Below are 19,826 nucleotides of genomic sequence, written 5' to 3' on the forward strand. Positions count from 1 at the left end.
CTGCTGGGAAAACAACAGGTCCAGCAAGACTGGAGTTTTTTTAGCGACTTGCAAAATAGAGGCCAAGAGTCATGAGCATTGGAGCAGCTTTAGTTTGTCAATGAGTAACTCCCTGGCCAGGGAAGCAGGCTGGCAGAGGTACTGCAGGTAACTTGAACTTTTGGAGCAACAGTGAAGAGCCCCAGAACAAGCTGTGCTGTGTTAAGGCACGGCAGGTTACACCTGAGAAACGTACTGCACAATTCTGCCAGGCTGGTACAGGTGGCCCCCGCGTGCTCCTGGCCCCGCTGGGTCTCGGCGCTGAGCGGGACCGGCGCGCTTGGATCCACACGGTCACTTCATGACAGAAAAGGCCACAAACCCAGAGATTTTTTATAAAAGCTCCCTCCGCTCCTTACTGTAAACCACTTCCCCGAACCGCTGTGCTCACCCTTCTCATCCTTCATTTCGGACGGGCTGCTCTCATCGACATTCTCCAGCAAGGCGGCACGCTGCAGCGCCAGCTCTGGCAGCACCAGGAGGCAAAGCGTGTTCTGCTCGGGGCAAGGCCTGGGTTTCACATTTGCATCATGCTGCTGCTTCCAGGCAGGGTATTTCACACAGGCCTTGTGCAGATTCTTTACCACCTGACCAGGGGCAGGGAAGCACAGAGGGAACCAACCATGGAAGCTTAGGAAAGGTCTTGGCACATGTCTCATCCAACATTCTTCTAGGTGTTGACCTACTCCGTTTCTTCTCTGGCTGCTTAGGAGGGGCTCAGGGCCCACTACAGAGAAAGGCAGAAGGCTGATTTAACTCCTTGGGATCATCTTCTGCTTGCCCGGATCCCTGACGACGCCAGCTGCTTTAGGAGAATGAAACTGAACCTCCTGGAGGGAAATCCTTTGTCCCTCTCCTGCTCTGGCAGCAGAGAACCCCCTGGCACTGCTCTACCACTCAGCTCAGGATCTCCAAAAGCTCCTGAGCTTCAAGAGCCTCTTCAGACAGGGGTGTCAGGCAGGTTACTGCCCAAGCAGAGACCAGAGTTGTCGTGTTATTCATATCCCCCCCGGCTTTGGAAATGAATCCAAAGAGTTGTTGCACTCTGGATTATGAACAGAATTTCTGCTGACTGCATCACCCCATCACCACATCCCGAGCCCCGCAGAAGCAGGTTCCCTTCTGGATCCCCCTGAGCCAGGTAGGTCAGGCTGCAGCTGTTGGGCCCAGTTGAATGCACCGGGTATCCCACCAAGACAGAGACCGCCCTTAGCAGATCCTTGCCTGGAGGGTTATTTCCATGCAGACACATCAGACAATCAGGCGCTGTCTTCCATCTTCCCTGCCCTCTCCCTTTCTCAGGTCTGGTATTGAAAAGGGCAAAGACTAGGCTAGCGGCACAGCGGAGCTGCCTCAAGCTGAGGAACTTGTAAAGGAATTACACAGCTCCGGGGTCCCAGCTGTCCCAGGCACAGGCAGGATCGTGTTGCCTATAGACTGCTGTGCTCCTGCGAGGCTGGCAACGACTGGCTATAGATCAGCTCTAAGGGACCCAGCGCCGTATCCTGCTCAAGAGACCATCCTGGACTCCTACAGCTGGCGACCAACCCTAGGACAGCGTTTTGCCCTTAGCAGGAGCCTCCAGTTTACAGGATCACAGTAACGGGAGAGCCCTCTAGCCCAGCCCGCTCTTCACTCACCGGCTGTTTGATGGAGAAGTTGATCACAGCACGATACCCATCCTCAACCTGCCCGGAGCGCAATGTCACCAAATCTCTGCGCTTCCAGGGCTTCAGGCACCACCCTACACAAGGAGGAAAGAAAGTTGTGTCACCTGCCTGACCGGCACGTGGGGTCCGCAGGGACATGCAGCCACTCCAGGGGTTTCTGCCTGGCCCGACCGTCCTCTAGTTCATTTGGTGATCTCACGGTCTCCTCCGCGCAGCACCCACCCTACCCCTCAGCAGCCCAGTTGGTGCCACCTCGTGTAGCAGAGGTCCCAAGCAGTGTCCTGTGCCTCAAACATACCTTCCCAGCCTGTGGCCCCCTCTTTAACACAACCCAAAACTCATCCTTGGTTCCCCTTGGGCCTCCAGCCCCCACTCACAAGCATAGTAGCCCACATCAGCACTAGCAGCCAGCTGGATGATGTCATGCGTGTCGATGACGTCGGTGTCCCACTCCTGGCGACACTTGATGTCGTGCAGCACATCATACACCATCTTCGATGGCACGTCCAGGATGTCGATGCGGCACTGGGGGGAGCGCCGATGGCTCAGGACAGGCTCTCCCCACTGGCCAGGTGCCTGTGGGAGCGAGGGTCCCCTGTGGCCAGCAAGGCTGAGCACTGCCTTTGGGTTCCCCAAACGCCCTGCGCCCCCTCAAGGGCAGGACGGGGGATCCCATCACCCCCTCGAGAGAGAGAAGCTGAGCCCCCTGGTGGGTGACACCCGCCTTGGCCTGGCAGGAGGGGGACGAGGCAGCTGAGGAAGGCAGACGCTGAGGGGAGACGGCGCAGTCCAGCCAGCCCACCACCACCCCCAGGGCCCTCCTGGGGCAGACCCCACACCCAAGGGCCAGGCCGGTTTAAAGCCCTTCTCTTCTCGTTCTGCTCCCATAGCCACGCTTCCACCCGGTAAGCTTGCCCTTCTTCCACCATACCCTACTGGGACAGACTTGTTAAACCTACAAGTAAAATAAGCAGGGGCAGCAGAAGGCCCCTCTCCGGCAGCAGGACAGCAAAGGTGTTGGTGAAATAACTTTATTTAGTGTGATACACGGCTGTGGTCAGACAGTCCATACTCATATTAATAGTCACACTTACTCGGCTAACAGCTAGGAGACAGCAGGGCCAGACACACACTCAATATTATACATATCCATAGAGAAGACAGCGGGAAGTGAACTATTTTATTTCACTAGTTACCCCCCCAGTACTTAGGGTCTCCCCCCTCCCTCCCCCCAGGTCCGTGACTCAGAACAACACGACAGCAGAGCAGCACACACCCGCCTGTGAGAAGGGGACAGCAAAACCTGTGCTACGGCAGACACGGACACACCGACAAACATCAGCAATTCCCACACAACAGGGGTATGTACAGAGGAGGGGGCTGAGCTTCCCACCGGCACTGGGACCTGGCTACGTCAGCTGGGACTGGGGGTAAGGGGGGGGACACTCCAGAGTGAAATGGGAAACGACATCCCAGCCTCCTCCTGCAGGCCAGCTCACCCGGAGGGGAAGGGACAGGGCTCCGGGGAACAAAACAGTCAGTCACCAGCAGCGAGGTGACTTGCCACCAGTAAGCCCAGGCAGGGACTGCCAGCTCCTGGTCCGAGGCTGCCCCTTCCCCTCCCTGGACGGGCCACGGGCTTCAGAGTGCGCACGCCGTGTCAGTGACCGACAGGCAACCTGCTAGGGGAGAGTCACTAACCACCAAACGCTGTTGTCCCCACCCGTCACACCACGGTCAGTCGCTCTCCTGCCCACTAGCATCCCGCCGTCAGCATGACATAGGCCGGGTGATGAAAAGAACAGTGAATGGCTTAGAGCCACTGGACTGTTTTATTCTCCTCGCTGTCGACAAACCTACAGACTTCTGGTTAGGACAGATGGATGCAAAACCCCCAGTGAAAGTCTCTGAAAAGCTCTGTTAACATAATTAGAAACCAGGGGCAGGGGGAAGAGGAGGCATTTCCCAACCTCCCAGGTCGAGAAGCGACACCAAAATTCACTTCAGCAGCATACATTCCTCCATCCCTCTACCCAGACCTGACAATAAATCCCTGCCACTGCTCATCTCAGCTTTGGCAGTGTTACAGCTTAACACTATTCCAAAAGTGAAATGGCTACTAGCCCCATTCCCCAGAAGTCTACTACAAAGACAGAAGCAGCTACGTACGATTTCACCAAGCAGCAACCTAGGTATGAGAGTAGAAGAGCTATCGCTGGCCTTCCACACGCTGTAGCTCTCCCGCTCCACGTGAAGAAGCTCCCACTCTACGTGACGATGCTCCCACTCTACGTGACGATGAGCGGGAGAACAGAGACTAAGAAAGGAGCCTGAAGAGCATCCATGACTCCCAGGGGCTGGTATTGCCCCCGGAGTGATGGATTTCGGGTAACTGTTTGCTTTTACCTGTTGACAGACAGGATCTGGGTCTCAACAAAGCACCCTGAGGATCTCTCCCCACCCAGCCTCACACTGCAAAGCCTCTGTACCCTCTTCCTTCCCCACATCTGACAGCCAACACTCACCGAGCACCAACGTCCTCTGGATGGGAAGATATTCCAACTGAGGAGAGCAGTCTGTGTCTCTGCTACAGAAACGGGAGCAACAAGGCCAAAGCTATCAGAGTTTGGGGGTTTCCAGTGCTGCGTGTAACACGAGGGGCAAAACTCAGAAGTCGTGAGCAAGAGTTAGCCAAGATCATCCACAGAAAGGAGAAACCGAGGAGCTAATGTTGTGTGTGCCCTGCAGGAAGCAAAAGCCTAGAAACAGATAACCTGTATTGTCCAAAAAGGCAAGGCCAAGTCAAACTGACTGGTTTAAAAGGAGCAGCCTTTCAACAGGGGAAGTGGGGATGCAGGACGAAGATGGGGCTGGAGTGGACAGGGAACTAGTTAAGATGCAAGGCAGTAAGGAAGGTGGAAAGCCCACCCCCAAGCTTTATTTTTGTCTTCCCTAACTTGGTGGCTTTTCCATTGCATTCACAAGATACATCTGAGCAGACAGGCTCAAGGTGGGGAAGAGGGGGAGAAGGAGAGGAAGAGAGAGAATGTAAAGGGCACCACAGTGCCAAAGTGCAACAACATAAAAAAATAAAATAAAAGACAGGACACTCATTCTGCACTCAGGGCTCATACCATGCAGTAAGAGGGGCGGCCGGGGCTGCTCCCCACCAGTGAACAGGGAGTTCGCTCGCTTAGTAGATTGGTTTTTCAGCCCACAAAGTAGGGTTGCCTAGCCAATGAGCGGTGATGTTCTTCAGTGAGACTGGCCGGTTGGGGAATGTGCTGCTACAGAACGGGCCTGTTAGCAGGAGCACCCGCTCTCCGTTACTGGCTGCTCAGGAGGTTTCTCTAGTTTGATGTCAATCACTGCAGGAGACAAGTTAAGGAAATCACCCATCTCAAGAGAAGACAAGGAGGAGAGAGCAGAGAAAGGGATCAGGACCTGAAAAGGTTGTTAGCTGTCCCTTCTTGATAGGGGCAGGTGTTTCAGCTGAGCACATCTTGCCTGAACAGGATTAACTGCAAAACCAGCGGACTGGGTATGTCAAAGCCGCTTAGAGGATAGAGCCCAATTGGACAGGTCTGCACACGAGACAGCTCTGTGCAAAAAGAGGAAAATACTACGGCATTTTAAAACTATGCAGATTGTATCCTAAGCTTAAGCAGAGAAAGCAAAACTTGTGCTTGCCGTTCTAAGTAGCTGGGTACATCTATATATCAACCGCAAGCAGGGTCCTCAATTCATGCCCATAGATAAGCACCAGACTCTACTGGCTGTTTCAGCCATGGCTCTGCAAAACCCCAGTAAGGCCCATCCCCACAATGTGCCAAAAAAGTCAGTAAGCCCAACCTAACAAAAGAGAACTGCCAAATTCTGCGAGAACAGGAAAGTTACTGATAAGAAAAGCAAGGATACTGTCTTCTTTGCTCTTCTCTGGTGTGCTGTCCATCCCAGGTAAGGCAGCAGCCACACGACGGAAAAGCTGAAAAGGAGCAATAGGTAAAGCTGAAGGTTGGTCAGGAAAAAATGCATGTTAAAAACCATTGCTTTACAGCAGCTCTTAGAGTCCGAATTGAACAAATTTGTTACGTGGGAGCTTTAGCAAGCAAAGCGATGATCAAAAATGCCACAAGAATTTTACCTAAGAAATTTAACGGGTTTTATTAAAGAAGTTATTCAATGCCTACAAACCAGCCAGTTTTATTTTACCTGTTTCTGCTTGAACACAACATAGAATTCCTTCCTAACAGTCCTCCTAGGGAGGCACAGGCCGATTCCCTCCTGCACTCATTAAGCAGGTCATCTGCCGTTTCCAGCCTCAACTGCTTTTGCACACAGCAATGTTACAGTGCACAATTCAGGATTTCTGATAAGCAACCTCACAAGAGACCAAAGGTTTAAGAAGTTTATGGAATAACAGTGTTTACAGCCCATCCTTTCAGTTCAGTCCTGCTGCAAAAGAGCCATTTGTGAGCAGAACAGCTGGCTCAAGTGAGCTGCATTTAAGCTACTAAGGATGTGCTAGAGCTGGGAAGGACTCTCATATCCCCATAAAAACCAGACAATGGTTTTGCATAATTTTTCAAGTCAATACTTAGAGCTCCTCCTGCTGACATTAATGCAGCAGCTAACACAATACAGACACCGCTAGGCAGTCTGGTGAGAAGTGCTGCATAAAGAACTAGAGGAATCACCAGCTCATGATGATTTTTGCCACAGTAGCTCAGCAGGGGCTTCTCACCCACCCTTCCAAATTGTGTTACTTGGAAAATCAACTACTACTGGTGTCAGCTGGGAAACGTACTTACTGGTTTGCTGCACACCAGCTGGTTAGAAGAACATCACAATGGGATTCAGAGACATTGGGTTGGTTTTTATTTTGGCTATTCTGGATTAAATCCACTTTAATATTTGGTTCTAACTTACTGTTACTTTATTTGCCTGGTGGGTGTTTGCAGTGAGAACTTCTGTGACTAGGACACGAACTGCAGCACCTTGCTGGTACCTCAGTGCCTCGATTTTCCAAGTAACACAATTACTGGGCCTTGCGACTGCCTTACTCCCCAAGTTCTGTCATGCTTCAGAACGATTCTCGAACTAGTGGAGAATGGGATCACAAGCCTATAGCGAAGGGGAAAAACTGAAATACAAGAAATTCTGTTTAAACTTAAGAAAAAAGTTTAAAGATTTTTTTTGCTATATGGATAGTCAAACACTGTGACAGGTTGCCTGGAGAGATGGAGTCTCTATCCTTTGAGATAGTAAAAACCCAACTGGAGTCAGTTCTGGGCAGCCTGCTCCAAGCATGAGTGTTGGTCGGACTAGATGATCTCCAGAGATCCCTTCCAACCTCAACTATTCTAAGATTTTTCCCCTGCAGCTTGCAAACAGAAGCAGGAACTTCTACTCTAGTGCATCAGCATATGCAATTAACCTGACTGATGTCAACACTGAATTTAGAAAACAGTGCATTAACTGTTAACAAAAGCAAAGGGAACGTACAAAATTATGTTTGACTGGCCGCACAAAATAGCGGCGTTCCTAGCCCTCAGCGCATTCTGGGTTTAGACTCTCCTTCCTTTCCAGGTAAGTTTGCTTAGCTTTAACAGGGAATCATTGACTTGACAAGAAAGGAGCTTCCACTAGATAAAGCAGCAGCGACCACTGGGCAAGAAGCATTTCAGTGGTTGACAGCAAACAGTACAAGCAAATATCTGATGGAAAATGAACCCTAAGGAGAAGCTTAATCCTCCCACATACAGAGCAGTAAAGCACAAATTTCCTGTCTTTAGAACAGAGCATCGATCTACCTGTTTCACATTGTATCCAGTCTTTGCACTGGTCTCAATAAACATCACATTCAGCTCTTTGGCTCTCTGTTCACCTTCTTCTGTAGTGATTTGCCTGGACAAAGACGCAAACAGAAGCAGAAAGACAGAAAGGAAGAACAGACAGGAAGAGTTAGAGATGGCCATGACCAAGACGCTCGTCAACGGAGGGCCGCTTCAGCACCCCTGACAAGAGCGTGCAGTCCACCAACGGAGACCTCAGGACCTCTCAGCCTTTAAGACCCCCAGGTCCTCCAGCTAAGAATGAAACAACCTGGACTTAGGACTATGAGTAACGGATGATCAGCAGAGGATGAAGTTTGTGCAGTACATTTGAACCTCATTCACAGCATCCTCACGGGAAGGAAGAATCCCCATATGCTGCACCTGAGAAAAAAAGCGGTTTCCCAAAAGTCAACAGCAGGGAACTGTGAGGTTACAGAAAGATGTCAGAAAGGCTCCAGCAGCAAGTACAGTGCAACAGCAAGTGCTAGATGGCTGCGTGCGAGCAAGCACCTCCAAATGCATCTCTGATCAATACCCTGTACATACCTGTGTCACATTATATCCTGCTTTAGCACTGGTTTCAATATACATCACATTCAGTTCTTGGGCTTTTCTCTCACCCTCCTCTATAGAAACCTGTCTACAGCAATGAGAACAAATCACAGAAAAGAAAAACCAAAACAAAGAAAAGTAGTCCAAAAATGATAAAAAGAAAACTGCAGGAAAAAGACAGCCACCAACTGAAGCAACGTTAACAGGAAAGAAAAACTTCACAGCCTGCACCAAATAAGAACAGTGCTATTTTTAGTTCAGCTTTTTGGCCTCAGAACTTAACTTGCATCATCGCTTGGTTTTTACCATGGGATGAATGGCTTCCAATATGCTGTATTCTATTTTGAAAAATGTGACCAAGCTCAGACTGATACTGTGGCTTTGTCCAGCCTTTAAAGGCCCAGTATTTCAGCCTAACACAAATCTAACTTCCTTTTAAAAGAAAGGCAAGGCAGCTTCTTTTACTGACACCTGGATTCCAAATTCTAGCCTAGACCAGGACTACTGTCACTTACATTAAACTTCTAAATAAGAATTTCTAGTGCTATGTGATTTTCAACTGTAGCTATGTCTCAAACAACTCTCTGGTATTTTTAATTCTTATGGCAGTGCTGGGCCAGCTGTCCTGCACACACACTCTGCTTCGCTTACATACTATCAGGAAATAATCTAAGGCAGAAATTATCCCCCAGTTCCACATGAAATTAGATTTTGATAGGAATTTGAAAGCCTCAAATCTAAATGCCAGATTATTCAGTTCGGGAGCTGCGGTTATTTCTAGCTCCCAGGAGGGCATAAGAGGTACTAAGTGGTCAACATCCAGAGCTGGCTCAGTTAGAACGTCTTGGATTTTGCTCGGTTGCTTTTGTAAGCTGATTTCAAAGACCAGACTGAGCAGAGGTCTTGCCACCTGGAATTCTTAATCCAAATCAGCTATACACATTTTTATCATATTTCTGAAGCTCTGAGCACCAAGTTTGATGAATATTTCCAAAGTGCAAGGCACAGGACACCTCCCCACTGGAAGCGGGAATAGCCAAATAGTTGTCAAGACTAAGGTGGTCGGCATGGTGGACACAGAACACATTTCTGTAAGAACCATCAGTACAAAGCCCACGCAGCGCCCAGTTGGAACCTAACTTTATCCTTTTCCCCACTGACTCAAACCACTTCCCAGTATTAGAACTGTCTATGCTTTTCCTGCTAGACACGGCAAACAAAAAACTAACAGCAGGACTTGTACAGGGAAAAAGGGCAAAAAGCATCTCCTGACGCCACACTGCGCAGCCAGGGATGCTGCCTATTGTCTCATATGAGCATTTGGACAACACCAAGACCACAAAGGGGAAAAAACACATCACAAAACTGCAGGAGTGAGCAAAGCAAGGTTTAGAATTGAAAATGTGATAGCATTCAACAATGAAACAGTCAGATCCCTGTCAAGCCCGTCATCCCAAGAAAGAGAGTAAACAAAGGTATTGGTGCGAGATTTTTCTAAGAAAACATTTATGTTCCACCTGTAAGGCTTTTCAAGCTGTTATCTTCTGATCAGAAGCGTCTCATGAACAGCCAAAGGATGAGGTTTTGATTTCTTAAGACCCCATTTTGTCGTGAGATCCAGGTGTCTCCCAGTTCTGCTTTTTTGAGATGCTTTCTTTTGCATCAGATAAAAATTCCCCGTGACTTCAATGCTTCGTATGTCCTATGAGATACGAAGCACACATTTTAGAGTACCTGGTGTATGTGAAGATGGTATAGTTTAAAGTATTGGGACTGTAGGAACTGCATGGCTTACTCCATCTTCCCTTTGCCAACTACTACTGACACTAACCATTAAAATAAAAATCTTTCCTTAGCTACACTGTTTCTGATGTCTTCACAAAGAATGAAAGCCTCTGAAAACATTAAACACAATTTTTGCTAAATCAACAATCAAGAGAAGAATTTTAAATAGAAATGCAAAAGCGCAAGCCTGCGGTCTTCTATGACACTATTACATTGGTTATGTTGGTTGAAGTGGCATTGTAAGATTAAAAGTTTTAAAAGCAAAATGCTTTATGACATGACCCAAAACATTAAGGCCGCATGATTTTAAGAGTCTAATTAACTTTTTATGTCTCTTGGGGAAGCCCTGCTTTTGCTAATCTAGTTTCCTCTCACACATCCACAACACCACAGTTTGTGTTATGTAGGACATGAAATTTATGCTCAGAGGGAAACCTTTTGGATTTATACTGTAAAATCTCATGCTGCCTCTTGTAACAAGAAGAAACTTTACTACAAACTTACAGTTGCACATGCAGAAAGTCACGGAAATAGGATTATTGAAAAAAGGCAGATTTCCTTGCCTTTGCAAGACATCTTTTTGGCTTTATCTCAGGCTTGAAAAGTAAAACTGGACAAAATACACTATTGAGAAACATGGTCTAGAGATGCTTAAGTTAAGTAAAATGATTTTTTTTTTTTTTTAGGTGGGTTTGTTTTAACCAAAACTATTCATAAAATAGCAAAATGCTGTAACTTTCCATATTCTGAAAGCAGAAACCTGAATTTCATGACAAGCTATTTATCCTTCGCTTAAAATCAATGGCTGTTTTGAAGACAGACAGGTTGGCCAGTTCCTTGCTTTCACTGGTCAGGGCAGCAAGGCCACCAGCTCCCCTCCATTACCTTTTGTCTGCCAGGTCAGTTTTGTTCCCCACCAACATGATGATGACATCGCTTCCTCTCTCTGTTCGAACGTCATCAATCCACTTGGAGGTTTGCTGGAAAGAATTCAAGTCTGTAGGGAAGAATCAAATGGGAGTGCTGAGGATAAAACTTCTTTTCAGAGAGGAAGAATGTTATGCTTATACTCAGGTGCTTCTCCAAATCTCCCCACACCACATATAAAGGACCCATAAACCGTTTTCCGCCCAGACAGAAAAACAGGGCAGGGAAAAAGGTGTTTCTAATGTTAGTCATCTTTTTGCAGAACTTCTGGTCGTAACATATTAGCTCTGCTTACATGTATTCAAATAATGAGACACCAAAGCATCACTCACTTGTAATGTCATAGACTACCACGGCAATAGTGGAATCGCGGATGTAGCTGGGAATGAGACTGCGGAACCGCTCCTGGCCTGCTGTGTCCCAAAGCTGCAGCCGAACCTGCTGGTACCAGGCCAGGGAGAGCAGAGAGACAGAGAGAGAGAGAGCAAGAGAGAAAAGAAAGGAGGAAACTGTCCTTTAGAGAAAAGGCCATTTCTAGAATTAACTGTATGCAGCCCAGTCTGAGAAGCTGAGGTTGACCTTGTGATCTTGCCCCAAACATGCAAACACCACAGAAGTTGGCTTTTCTGACTCTGTTCATACATAATGTGCTTTAATTACCTCCTTTGCTCACCTAGACATCCTGCTATTTCCCCAGTCACCACATCCCAAAGAGCTCTAGGTCACGGCTGCTACCTCCAGTCATTGCAGTAGCTAACAAGTAACACAGAGCTGGTCTTCCTGGTCTACCCCAGATTACATGGGGGGTCTTCACAGGACTCCTAGCCTATATCATCTCAGATCCAAGCTTTTTTAGGGCAATTCCCACATGACAGACATGCAATTCCCTCAGCCCAGACTCCACATAGTAAACCAGCATCCATTCCCCAGCATCAAGCATCCAGAAGGTGTCAACGGGGATTTTCATGCAAGATTAAGGCAGTCAATAACTTAAGTTCTAGCAGAAACAAAAGCTTCATGTGACACAAAGGGCATTGGGTTCCCCCTTTCAGACAAGCACAAGAGTCAGAAACAAGCACAAATGCTATGAGAGGTACAGTTCAACCTGCAGAACTATGCCCAAACACAAATTGACCTATTATATACGATAGCTCTAAGGTCTGGGACCTGCCTACTTGGAACAGCAATGGTCAAAACATGCCCAGCTACCACAGTGAACACTAAACAAAAGCTTTTCACAACTGGGAGTGATACCATTTCCTTCCAAGTCATTACCCCGCACAGCTAGCTGTACAAATAGCACTACGCTGCCAGAAAACAAGATCGCTATTGGCATTCTCAACAGGCACGAGTTTCACAGGAGGGCAGATACTGGTTCCCAGCTTAATTACAGGAATTGGTTAGATGTGCTCACAAAGCCACTTGTTCAGCAGCGAGGGAGAGCAGCTGTTTGTGCACAGAACAGCGGTTAACAAGGCAGCTTGCAGGAGACTGGCTGCGAGGGAGAAAGCAGCTTCAGAAGGACCAAGAATTGCCTTGTTTAGCACAGAAACAGAAGCTGGACAGAGCACACGTCCGCAAAGTGTCTTGCTAGATTCAAAACAACATCGTATCTACATCAGGGTATGTAGATCTGATGCCCTGGTGCTTAAGGAAGATTAGGGCTTATAGTTAAAGCAATTAGCTCATGCTTCATTTTGAAGGCAGCCTTAATTACAGCAGCAAAAGTCAGGTCTCTTCGCTACCCCAGGAACCTCAGGGTGACAAAGTCCAAGCACTTGGACAATATCACACCAGTGCTGGATGATCAGACTGATTAACGGCAGCTTCTGGCTCTTGCTTCTAGACTTCCCAATGAGCTTCCCCACGACACTGCTGCTACACCAGACTATTCCCCCAGAAGAACTGGCCCTGGTAATGTTGTTGTAGTGAAAGGTAACGTTATTTGAGTGAAGGCCTTCAGCTAGTATGCAGGCAGCGTGCAGGCACCCCTGAAGTGACCTCTGAGAAAGGTAGCCACAGTTGTTTCTGTGCCTTCAACCCTACGGGTCTGGACAGATGAAAGGTCGTCAACCAAGAATTAACCCAGCCTTTCTTAGAAACAAGGTAACTTGCTCAGAAAGGGGCCCAAGTTGCAGTCTGGACTTTTCAGCATGGATCTCTCCATTTCAAGATGCTCTGTAGATTAACAATAACTAAGCAGTTTCTCTTTTTCTTCTCAGCTCACCACACGCTAGCTAACAGCTTCTCTCTACTAGTTAAGAGTATCTTGGCTGGCACTTCAGCATGTCATATGCGACTGTCCCTATTTTACACTACCACGACCAGCATTAAGTCACAGGAGACTATCTGAGGTTCCCAAACACAGTTACCACTAACGACAATGCAAACATACAGCACTTGAGAGTGGTAAAGGAAACCGTGTTTTCCTAATCCCACTACTGCTCACCATCATCATGCCCTCAGAAGCAGATGTTCCTTCAATAACGCAAGAAAACTAAAAGCTTCTCAGTCACTAAGAACAGAGCAAAGAGCAGTAACAAGAAAAAATGACATCTGAAAAGATCAGCCCATTACCAAGGCATGATGAGATCAGCTATCACTTAATTATTTTTGACATGTCTGGAAGCTGTTAAGAACAGCCTAGGCTGTGGTAAGATTTTTCCACCTGCTTGTACGAACAGCATCCTGTACCTGTCACAACAGTGGGGAGAAAAGATACCAACTTATGCAGCCTGCCACGCTGCCTCAGCTAGGTGTGTTCCCAGCACAGAGTCATCACGGGCACATCTCAGCACTTCACAAACCCCAAACAGATCACTTCAGTTTTACAGTAGTTTGCACCAACCCAGAAATCCTCCCAGAGTCAACTACTTAAGCTACAGAACCAGGAGAAAGACCAGGTAATTATTTGCCCTCAACAGGTAAGATAAATTGTAACGGAAGTTTACTATTTGTGAAGCACTTCTGTTAACTGAATCAAAACAAACCCCTGGTCTGTGAAGCCTCACTATAATCTCGAGTTTGTGACAGAATAAAGCTGGGCCAGCAGTTTTTCATCTGCACTACATTCTTTGACTTTGTTCACATGGTGTTGGCTCACTGGTATATATCCTGTCCAGATATTTATGCTGATACCATAGCTTAACCGAAAAAGCTGGATCAAGTGGAATCAATAACAAGGAGTTATAATGAGATAATTGTATTCATATCTTCATATCTTATACTAAAACATTCATGCCAAGAGTTACAGAGAATTTCCCTCTAAGCTTGTTTATTCATTAGAAATTACGGTACTTACAGCTTTTCTCTTTCAAAAGCTCTCTGGTTACTCATATGAATCACCAGCTCTCTTCCTCAATGAAATGGGTGTCTTGAATCCTCGTAAGTCGCTACATAGCTTTTAATTAAATGAGTGCTGTACTATTTTACCTACTCTGACAGCATTCCTTTGCCTTGGCATCTGAAGTCGCTACTTGTATTACCTCTCTAGTTATCCAGAAGGAGGATGTGTGTGAATCATTCTGAGGTTTAAAAAACCCCCAAAAAACCAGGAGTAAAAAGCTTTCCAAAGGCTTTGTCCAATCAGGACAAACACACGAGAAATCTCAATCCCTACTCACCTACCTGCCAATCTTCCGTGTATCACTTCCATAGTTTGAGCTATGAGCAGACCAGAGTGCTCCCATTCCCCAGTTTCTGCATTATGGGACGGAGTTACTGTTGGCTGTGGGGGAAGGTGCTCTGCTACTTCCCCTCAGCTCATGGAACACCTACAGCCCCAGGGCTGTCGGCCTATCTTAGCTCCTTTCAGGCAACACCACCACTTCCAATGGATAAAGGGTACATGTTAAAAGCGAGGTCCCTGCAGACACTCCGTCTCAATACCTACTTGTAACGTCAAAGACAACGACAGCCACAGCAGAGTCACGGATGTAGCTGGGAATGAGGCTGCGGAACCTCTCCTGGCCGGCTGTATCCCACAGCTGCAGCCTGATCTGGGAAATGGAAAAGTGTAGGGGAAGAGGGAAGGGGAAGAGGGGGAAAACGGAAAACAAAACCAAAAAACTCAAGTGAAATAAAAATAAAAAGAAAAAAACTGCAAGGCAAAAATAATGCAACGAAAGGAAAGTTAAAATGGAACAGAAATGTGAAAAGAGCCAACAATACTTCTAAGCACGTTCTCACGGAAACCTCAGCCTAGCCCGTCCTGAGAAACCTCCCTCCCTCCACAGACCCATCAGTAACTCACACACATGAACATGTTCTTCCATTTCATCCTAAAACCAAGATATCCCTCAAATACCTTCTCACACCATCTGCCAATGAGGGAAATAAGCATACATACCTCAGCGCATCCTGCCACATCAGGACTCTGGCTATAATGGCCACACAAGCAGACTGCAGCCTACAGCTAGCTAGATGCGGTCGCTCCTAACCGCAAGGACATCCTCACCCCGCTACTGACAACTTCACCAGGAAGCCTGGTGTCAAGTACTGAAACATCGTAGTGGGGTACAAGCCAGGATAGCAAACACCCTCTAGACTGGCTTATCTTGGGCTTAAATCCAACATGTCTGGGAAGGTATCGAGACACAGTAAAGGAAATACTACTTGGTCTTTCAAGAACAAGGTTGTAGCTGTAACATGGAACTGTCAGCCTGACAGTCAGGACTGAGGATGGGGCTTCTCGTGGCCCCAGTGCCACGGCTCCCAGTGCACTGGCAACATGTTGGAAACGGCCCCCTGTGGGAGGCTAAAGGAGATGGCTTTGAAGAACCCAACCCCACATATACTTGTCCCTTCTGCTGGCCAGTACGTGCTACCCAGGCCATATTTAGAGCTGAGTGATCTGGCACAGGTATAATTTCAGGATCTATTATTTGGTGTAAGGACATATCAAATATGCCAAAGCATACACCACAGTTAGAGGCTTAGCATTCTTCATTTCAAGCACAGCAGTCAAAGCCTATTGCAAAATACAGCATTAGCCGTATCTGAGGAAGTATTTCAATGTCTGAATTTTCCTAGCTTGTGTGCTTGTATTTCTCCCTCCTCTTATCTACGTTCAACACCTCTCTGTTATTTAAACAGGCTTTATGGGCTCTGTGGACCACTTACATAATCAGGAAAGCTAACAGCATATCCAACATTGGAAAGAAAATGGTATTTTCTGGATAGCAGGCCAGCGGGTGGAATGACATCCTGACCTACACAACCAAAAGAAAGCAAGACGACACTGCTGAAAACGGCACGCAGGCGTTCCAACTTGCCTGCACAGGTGTCAAGCAGAAATCCCAAGATCTTTTTCTTCTTCTGCCACTGCCAGTACCATTGAAGAAAGTTATCCAAGTAATTTCTCCCAAACAAAAATTAAGCAAGGTCTTTTCTAATACTGAATCACTAGTGAGATGGCAGAGAAGCACTCAGGAAACTCACCACACACACTGGGCTGAGACTTCTTCAGAAGCACCAGACCCAAAGCCACACAAAGGACTTCCATTGCACCACTCTCCCCTTCATCCCCACAACAGCTTCATACTTCTCAGACAGGAGTAAAACTAGCAGAAAGGCAAGCACTAGCAAAACATGAACTAATGAAAAGACAAATACTGAAAGACAGGAGAGGGATGTGAAGGATCTCTTTATGCAAAAAGGAATCTCATGCAAGCTAAATCCAAAATTGCTTTATTAACAGTACATCAGAACTGTGCTACAAAAGGAACTTGTCTACGAGGAGGAACTATGCCACCACCGGTAATCATGGATGACTTCAAGACTTGAACTGCCCAGGGTCTGCTCAGACCCACTTACGCTGACAATCCCAGGGGCAGAGCCGCAAATTCTGGGAGCAAACTACACCTAAGGTACATACAGCAGAGCGCCCGCTCCCCGGGATATGGACATTAGCTTGCCCCAATTTTGCATGAAAGATTTTGACTTCATTCTAGAGGTATCAGATATTAACAAGTATCAGAAACAGGAGAATGGGTTCGTGATTTGACTCAACAAAGGCTGTTCTTCTGAAGGCTGCTGTGGGATTTCAGCAGCCATTGAAGGAACGGCCAGGCGAAACAGTGCGCACAGCAACTGCTGCTCCCATGACTGCAGCTGCCATGCTATCACACAGATGCCTCACTTACCGTGCGGTCTTCAAGATACATTGTTTTTGACAGGAAATCAATTCCAATGGTTGCCTGAAAAGAAGAAAAGCATTAGTACTGCAACTTGCCTTCCAGCATGTGCAAATCAGATCTTTCTATACAAACTCTCAAAAACGTTCACAAACTTACAATTAAGCCTTTCAAGTCATGTGCCTTCAATACAATTGATAAAAACAAAGCAATGTGGATATCTGCACCACCTTCGTTTCACACCATTCTTCCAACGCTTCTCAACTGCACAAGAACCTCCGAGTCTAGATTTTAGCCCCAGACATTCGTGCATCTCAACGCAGATCATATCTGAACTGGCATCTCTTTCTGGGCTACCGCAGTTCAGGCCGGTAAGAATTATCTTATTAGAAATAACTAAAAGGTAGAGCAAATTACATATATAAATTGTAGGCAACTGTGCTGAAGGCTAAAAAGCAACATTTATTCAGGATTTTCCAACTGAGAATGTGCTTCCTTTCCAGTGACATTCAGAAGCTTCAATTCCCAGGCAGTTCTTTCTGTACATCTCCTTCCTTTCACATTTCCATTGCTGTGCAGCAGTTTCAGTACAAAGACATTTAAAGTAATTTACTAAGTTAGATGCGCTCCCAGGCACTTAAATCAAGCTGATGTCCTAGCCCATCATAACCTGGGAAACAGGAGACAGAGTTACTGATGTAACAGATCTGAGTATTTTAGACAGGTTATCGCCAGTCTTAACAAACCCCTGATGTGTTCTGGAAGGCCTCCATCAGAACGTGAACCATTTAATATTAGAGGAAACCACAACAGTCAATTTCTGTAGGTGGTACTTATTTCTGCGAGCCCTATTTTCTGCAGCCAGGACACAGTTTATAACAACTACAATAAGCAGATAAATCCACGAGAGCACCTCACAAAGGTCAGGAAAAGCAACACAGAAAGCACAAGCGGATCCAGTTCCAGTGCATGACTTGTCCTCAAGAAAACAAACTTCTCTTCCTTTTCCAGCTTAAAATTACTCCAGTCTAAACCAGTAACTCTTTCTGGCTTGAATTAAGGGAGAATACCATAGCCTCATCCTCCTCAAAGATATTTGTTATTCCCTTGCTTTTGATGCAACTAACTCTCCCCAAAATCTTCAGGCCTCTTACACATTTTCTGCTTTTCATCTGCAGCCTCTTTCTCTATCTATAGCCTTTTAGGTTAAAAAAAAAAAAGAAAATAGTAGTAATAAAAGAAAAAAACAGAACATACCCTATTGACTTCTGCAGATCTATCCATATACTCTGGACTCTGATGCCAGAGACCAAGAACTATTATAGGCATGTTCATTACCTTTCTTCTTTCTCTTTCCTGAGACTCCCATATCCATCATCAGGCATCCTGACCATCATCTTCCCCGTTAGCCAACCCCATAAACCAACGTTTCTCCCCATTTTCTTCAAGGCTTCTCACACACCCAGACAGGATCTAATCCTTGCTTCTTTTTTGTATGCTGTATTTCCTGATGTCATACTCGATGCTTGGGCTTAATCATGAAGTCTCATCTCCATTTCGAGGCACACTGCAACCTTACATATGATATTGAACTGATATGTCATGAAGAATTGATATGTCATGGAGAAACGTGCTTGCTGCTAACAGGTCTCACAGGCATATATTTTCATAGTGGGGAAGAGATTTACCTATATATATATATATATATATATACACACACACACACACATATATATATAAAAAAAAGAAGGATGACTACCACATACCTGGTAAGTATTGTCAAAACTGTCATACATAAACCTGGTGATCAGAGAGGTCTTCCCAACTACAAAAGATGAGAAAAATTACTTTCAAGCAGCAGTGGAAAAAAAAATAACCACTGCTTTGGGAGTGACACGCTGGTAGCACTGATCATCAGAATGAAGTTGCCAGCCTAAGGACATTTCCCAGCTACACCCCCCTGCAAAACAACCAGCTAAGAAATTCATTCACAAAATGACAGCAGTATGTTAAGCCAAATCAATCTCAGTAGGTCAAAAATTAATCACGATGAAAACTCGGTCCTCAAATTAGGTACGCTGTGCTGCACATGACAAAGAATTATTTGCTTTAAGCGAGCAATAAATCTGCTTTATATTCTGCTTGTATCTGCTTTATATCTGCTCCTATTTTGCTACTTATGTAATCAGCAAGTCTAGGGCTTACAGGCATAAACACCCAAACAAGACACTATTTAGCTGCCTCTGGCGGGTTAGAGAAGCAACGTTCAAGAGGTACGTCCTTTCTTCATAATGAGATTTCAGATACAGAGTGAACTTTGGTGGCTTGCTGAGAAACTTTAAATTTATGTCTCCAAATATTATCAGGAAACAAAGAACTGATGAGAAACGGGAACAAAAGACAAGATCTCCAATCCTCTCCTGGGAAGCTGGAGGAAGCCAAGAAAAATTGAAAGGACATAGATGGAAGAGAAGAGAGAAAAGGAATACACTGCTGAGCAAGGCTGTGAAATTGTGAACGCTGGGGAGGGTTAAAAACAGGCTAGACAAATGTCTGTCAGCAGCAATGTCGACCCTGCCTTGGTAAGGCAGGGGAATTAGGCAACTTCTGGAAATTCCTCCAAGGCCTACAGTTCTGGGACCAAGGAGGAGGTAAGCAGTAAGAGATCTAAAGAGAATAATACAGCAAAGAACACCACGGTTTCAAGAAAAAGATACAAGTCATCCCCATATGAGGAAAGGGAGGCAACCTCCAGGTAAAACAAAAAAACGAAGGCGTAAGGGAGGGAACGGCCACGCCGTACGAACAGCGCTGCTTTGCCGTTTTTTCTTCCCCTCTCCGGTCCCTGCCACACGCTCGGTGCGGACACGGCCGGAGACACA

General features: G+C 46.4%; 2 protein-coding genes across 17 annotated transcripts in view; both read right to left on the minus strand.

The window, feature by feature from the left end:
• Positions 1-4,928, minus strand: part of LOC104135986 (START domain-containing protein 10-like) — a 6,187-nt gene extending 1,259 nt beyond the window's left edge. The window contains exons 1-5 of one of the 4 annotated variants that reach the window (XM_035889419.1): positions 4,844-4,928; positions 4,235-4,351; positions 2,087-2,234; positions 1,680-1,783; positions 675-766 (exon numbers count right to left, since the gene is read on the minus strand). In XM_035889419.1, the coding sequence (XP_035745312.1) occupies positions 746-766; positions 1,680-1,783; positions 2,087-2,234; positions 4,235-4,351; positions 4,844-4,846 (393 nt within the window). In that variant the 5' untranslated portion in view covers positions 4,847-4,928 and the 3' untranslated portion in view covers positions 675-745. Of the gene's footprint in view, positions 1-674; positions 767-1,125; positions 1,589-1,679; positions 1,784-2,086; positions 2,235-4,234; positions 4,352-4,843 lie in introns of those variants that run through there. The other 3 variants (XM_035889418.1, XM_035889420.1, XM_035889416.1) reach the window with 3 other exon arrangements.
• On the minus strand, positions 2,725-18,982 carry RAB41 (RAB41, member RAS oncogene family). Of its 13 annotated transcripts, none has more exons than XM_035889409.1 (8): positions 18,711-18,977; positions 16,954-17,007; positions 14,703-14,808; positions 11,143-11,251; positions 10,769-10,880; positions 8,093-8,186; positions 5,628-5,694; positions 2,725-5,077 (listed from the first exon to the last, which is right to left on the minus strand). In XM_035889409.1, exons 1-8 carry the CDS (start codon positions 18,734-18,736, stop codon positions 5,013-5,015), a joined length of 633 nt encoding a protein of 210 aa, XP_035745302.1. In that variant the 5' UTR covers positions 18,737-18,977; the 3' UTR covers positions 2,725-5,012. The 13 variants fall into 13 exon arrangements, 10 of the variants coding, with proteins under 10 accessions (XP_035745302.1, XP_035745301.1, XP_035745303.1 ...); XM_035889408.1 differs by lacking the exon at positions 8,093-8,186 and adding an exon at positions 7,523-7,616 and having other exon boundaries at positions 18,711-18,872; XM_035889410.1 differs by lacking the exon at positions 8,093-8,186 and adding an exon at positions 7,523-7,616 and having other exon boundaries at positions 11,143-11,248; positions 18,711-18,869.
• Between the last annotated feature and the right edge of the window lie 844 nt (positions 18,983-19,826).

Source organism: Egretta garzetta, unplaced genomic scaffold, assembly GCF_000687185.1.
Source record: "Egretta garzetta isolate BGI_Z169 unplaced genomic scaffold, ASM68718v1 scaffold402, whole genome shotgun sequence".
NCBI lineage: Eukaryota > Metazoa > Chordata > Aves > Pelecaniformes > Ardeidae > Egretta > Egretta garzetta.

Bases quoted from the DNA above. Each gene is read 5' to 3' on its own strand.
- RAB41 (XM_035889409.1), bottom strand. From the start codon at position 18,736: ATGACAGTTTTGACAATACTTACCAG. The intron at 14,809-16,953 runs GTAAGTGAGGCA...TCCATTTCCCAG, and splicing joins TGTATCTTGAAGACCGCACG to ATCAGGCTGCAGCTGTGGGA. The intron at 5,078-5,627 runs GTATCCTTGCTT...TGTCTCCTGCAG, and splicing joins AGAGAAGAGCAAAGAAGACA to TGATTGACATCAAACTAGAG.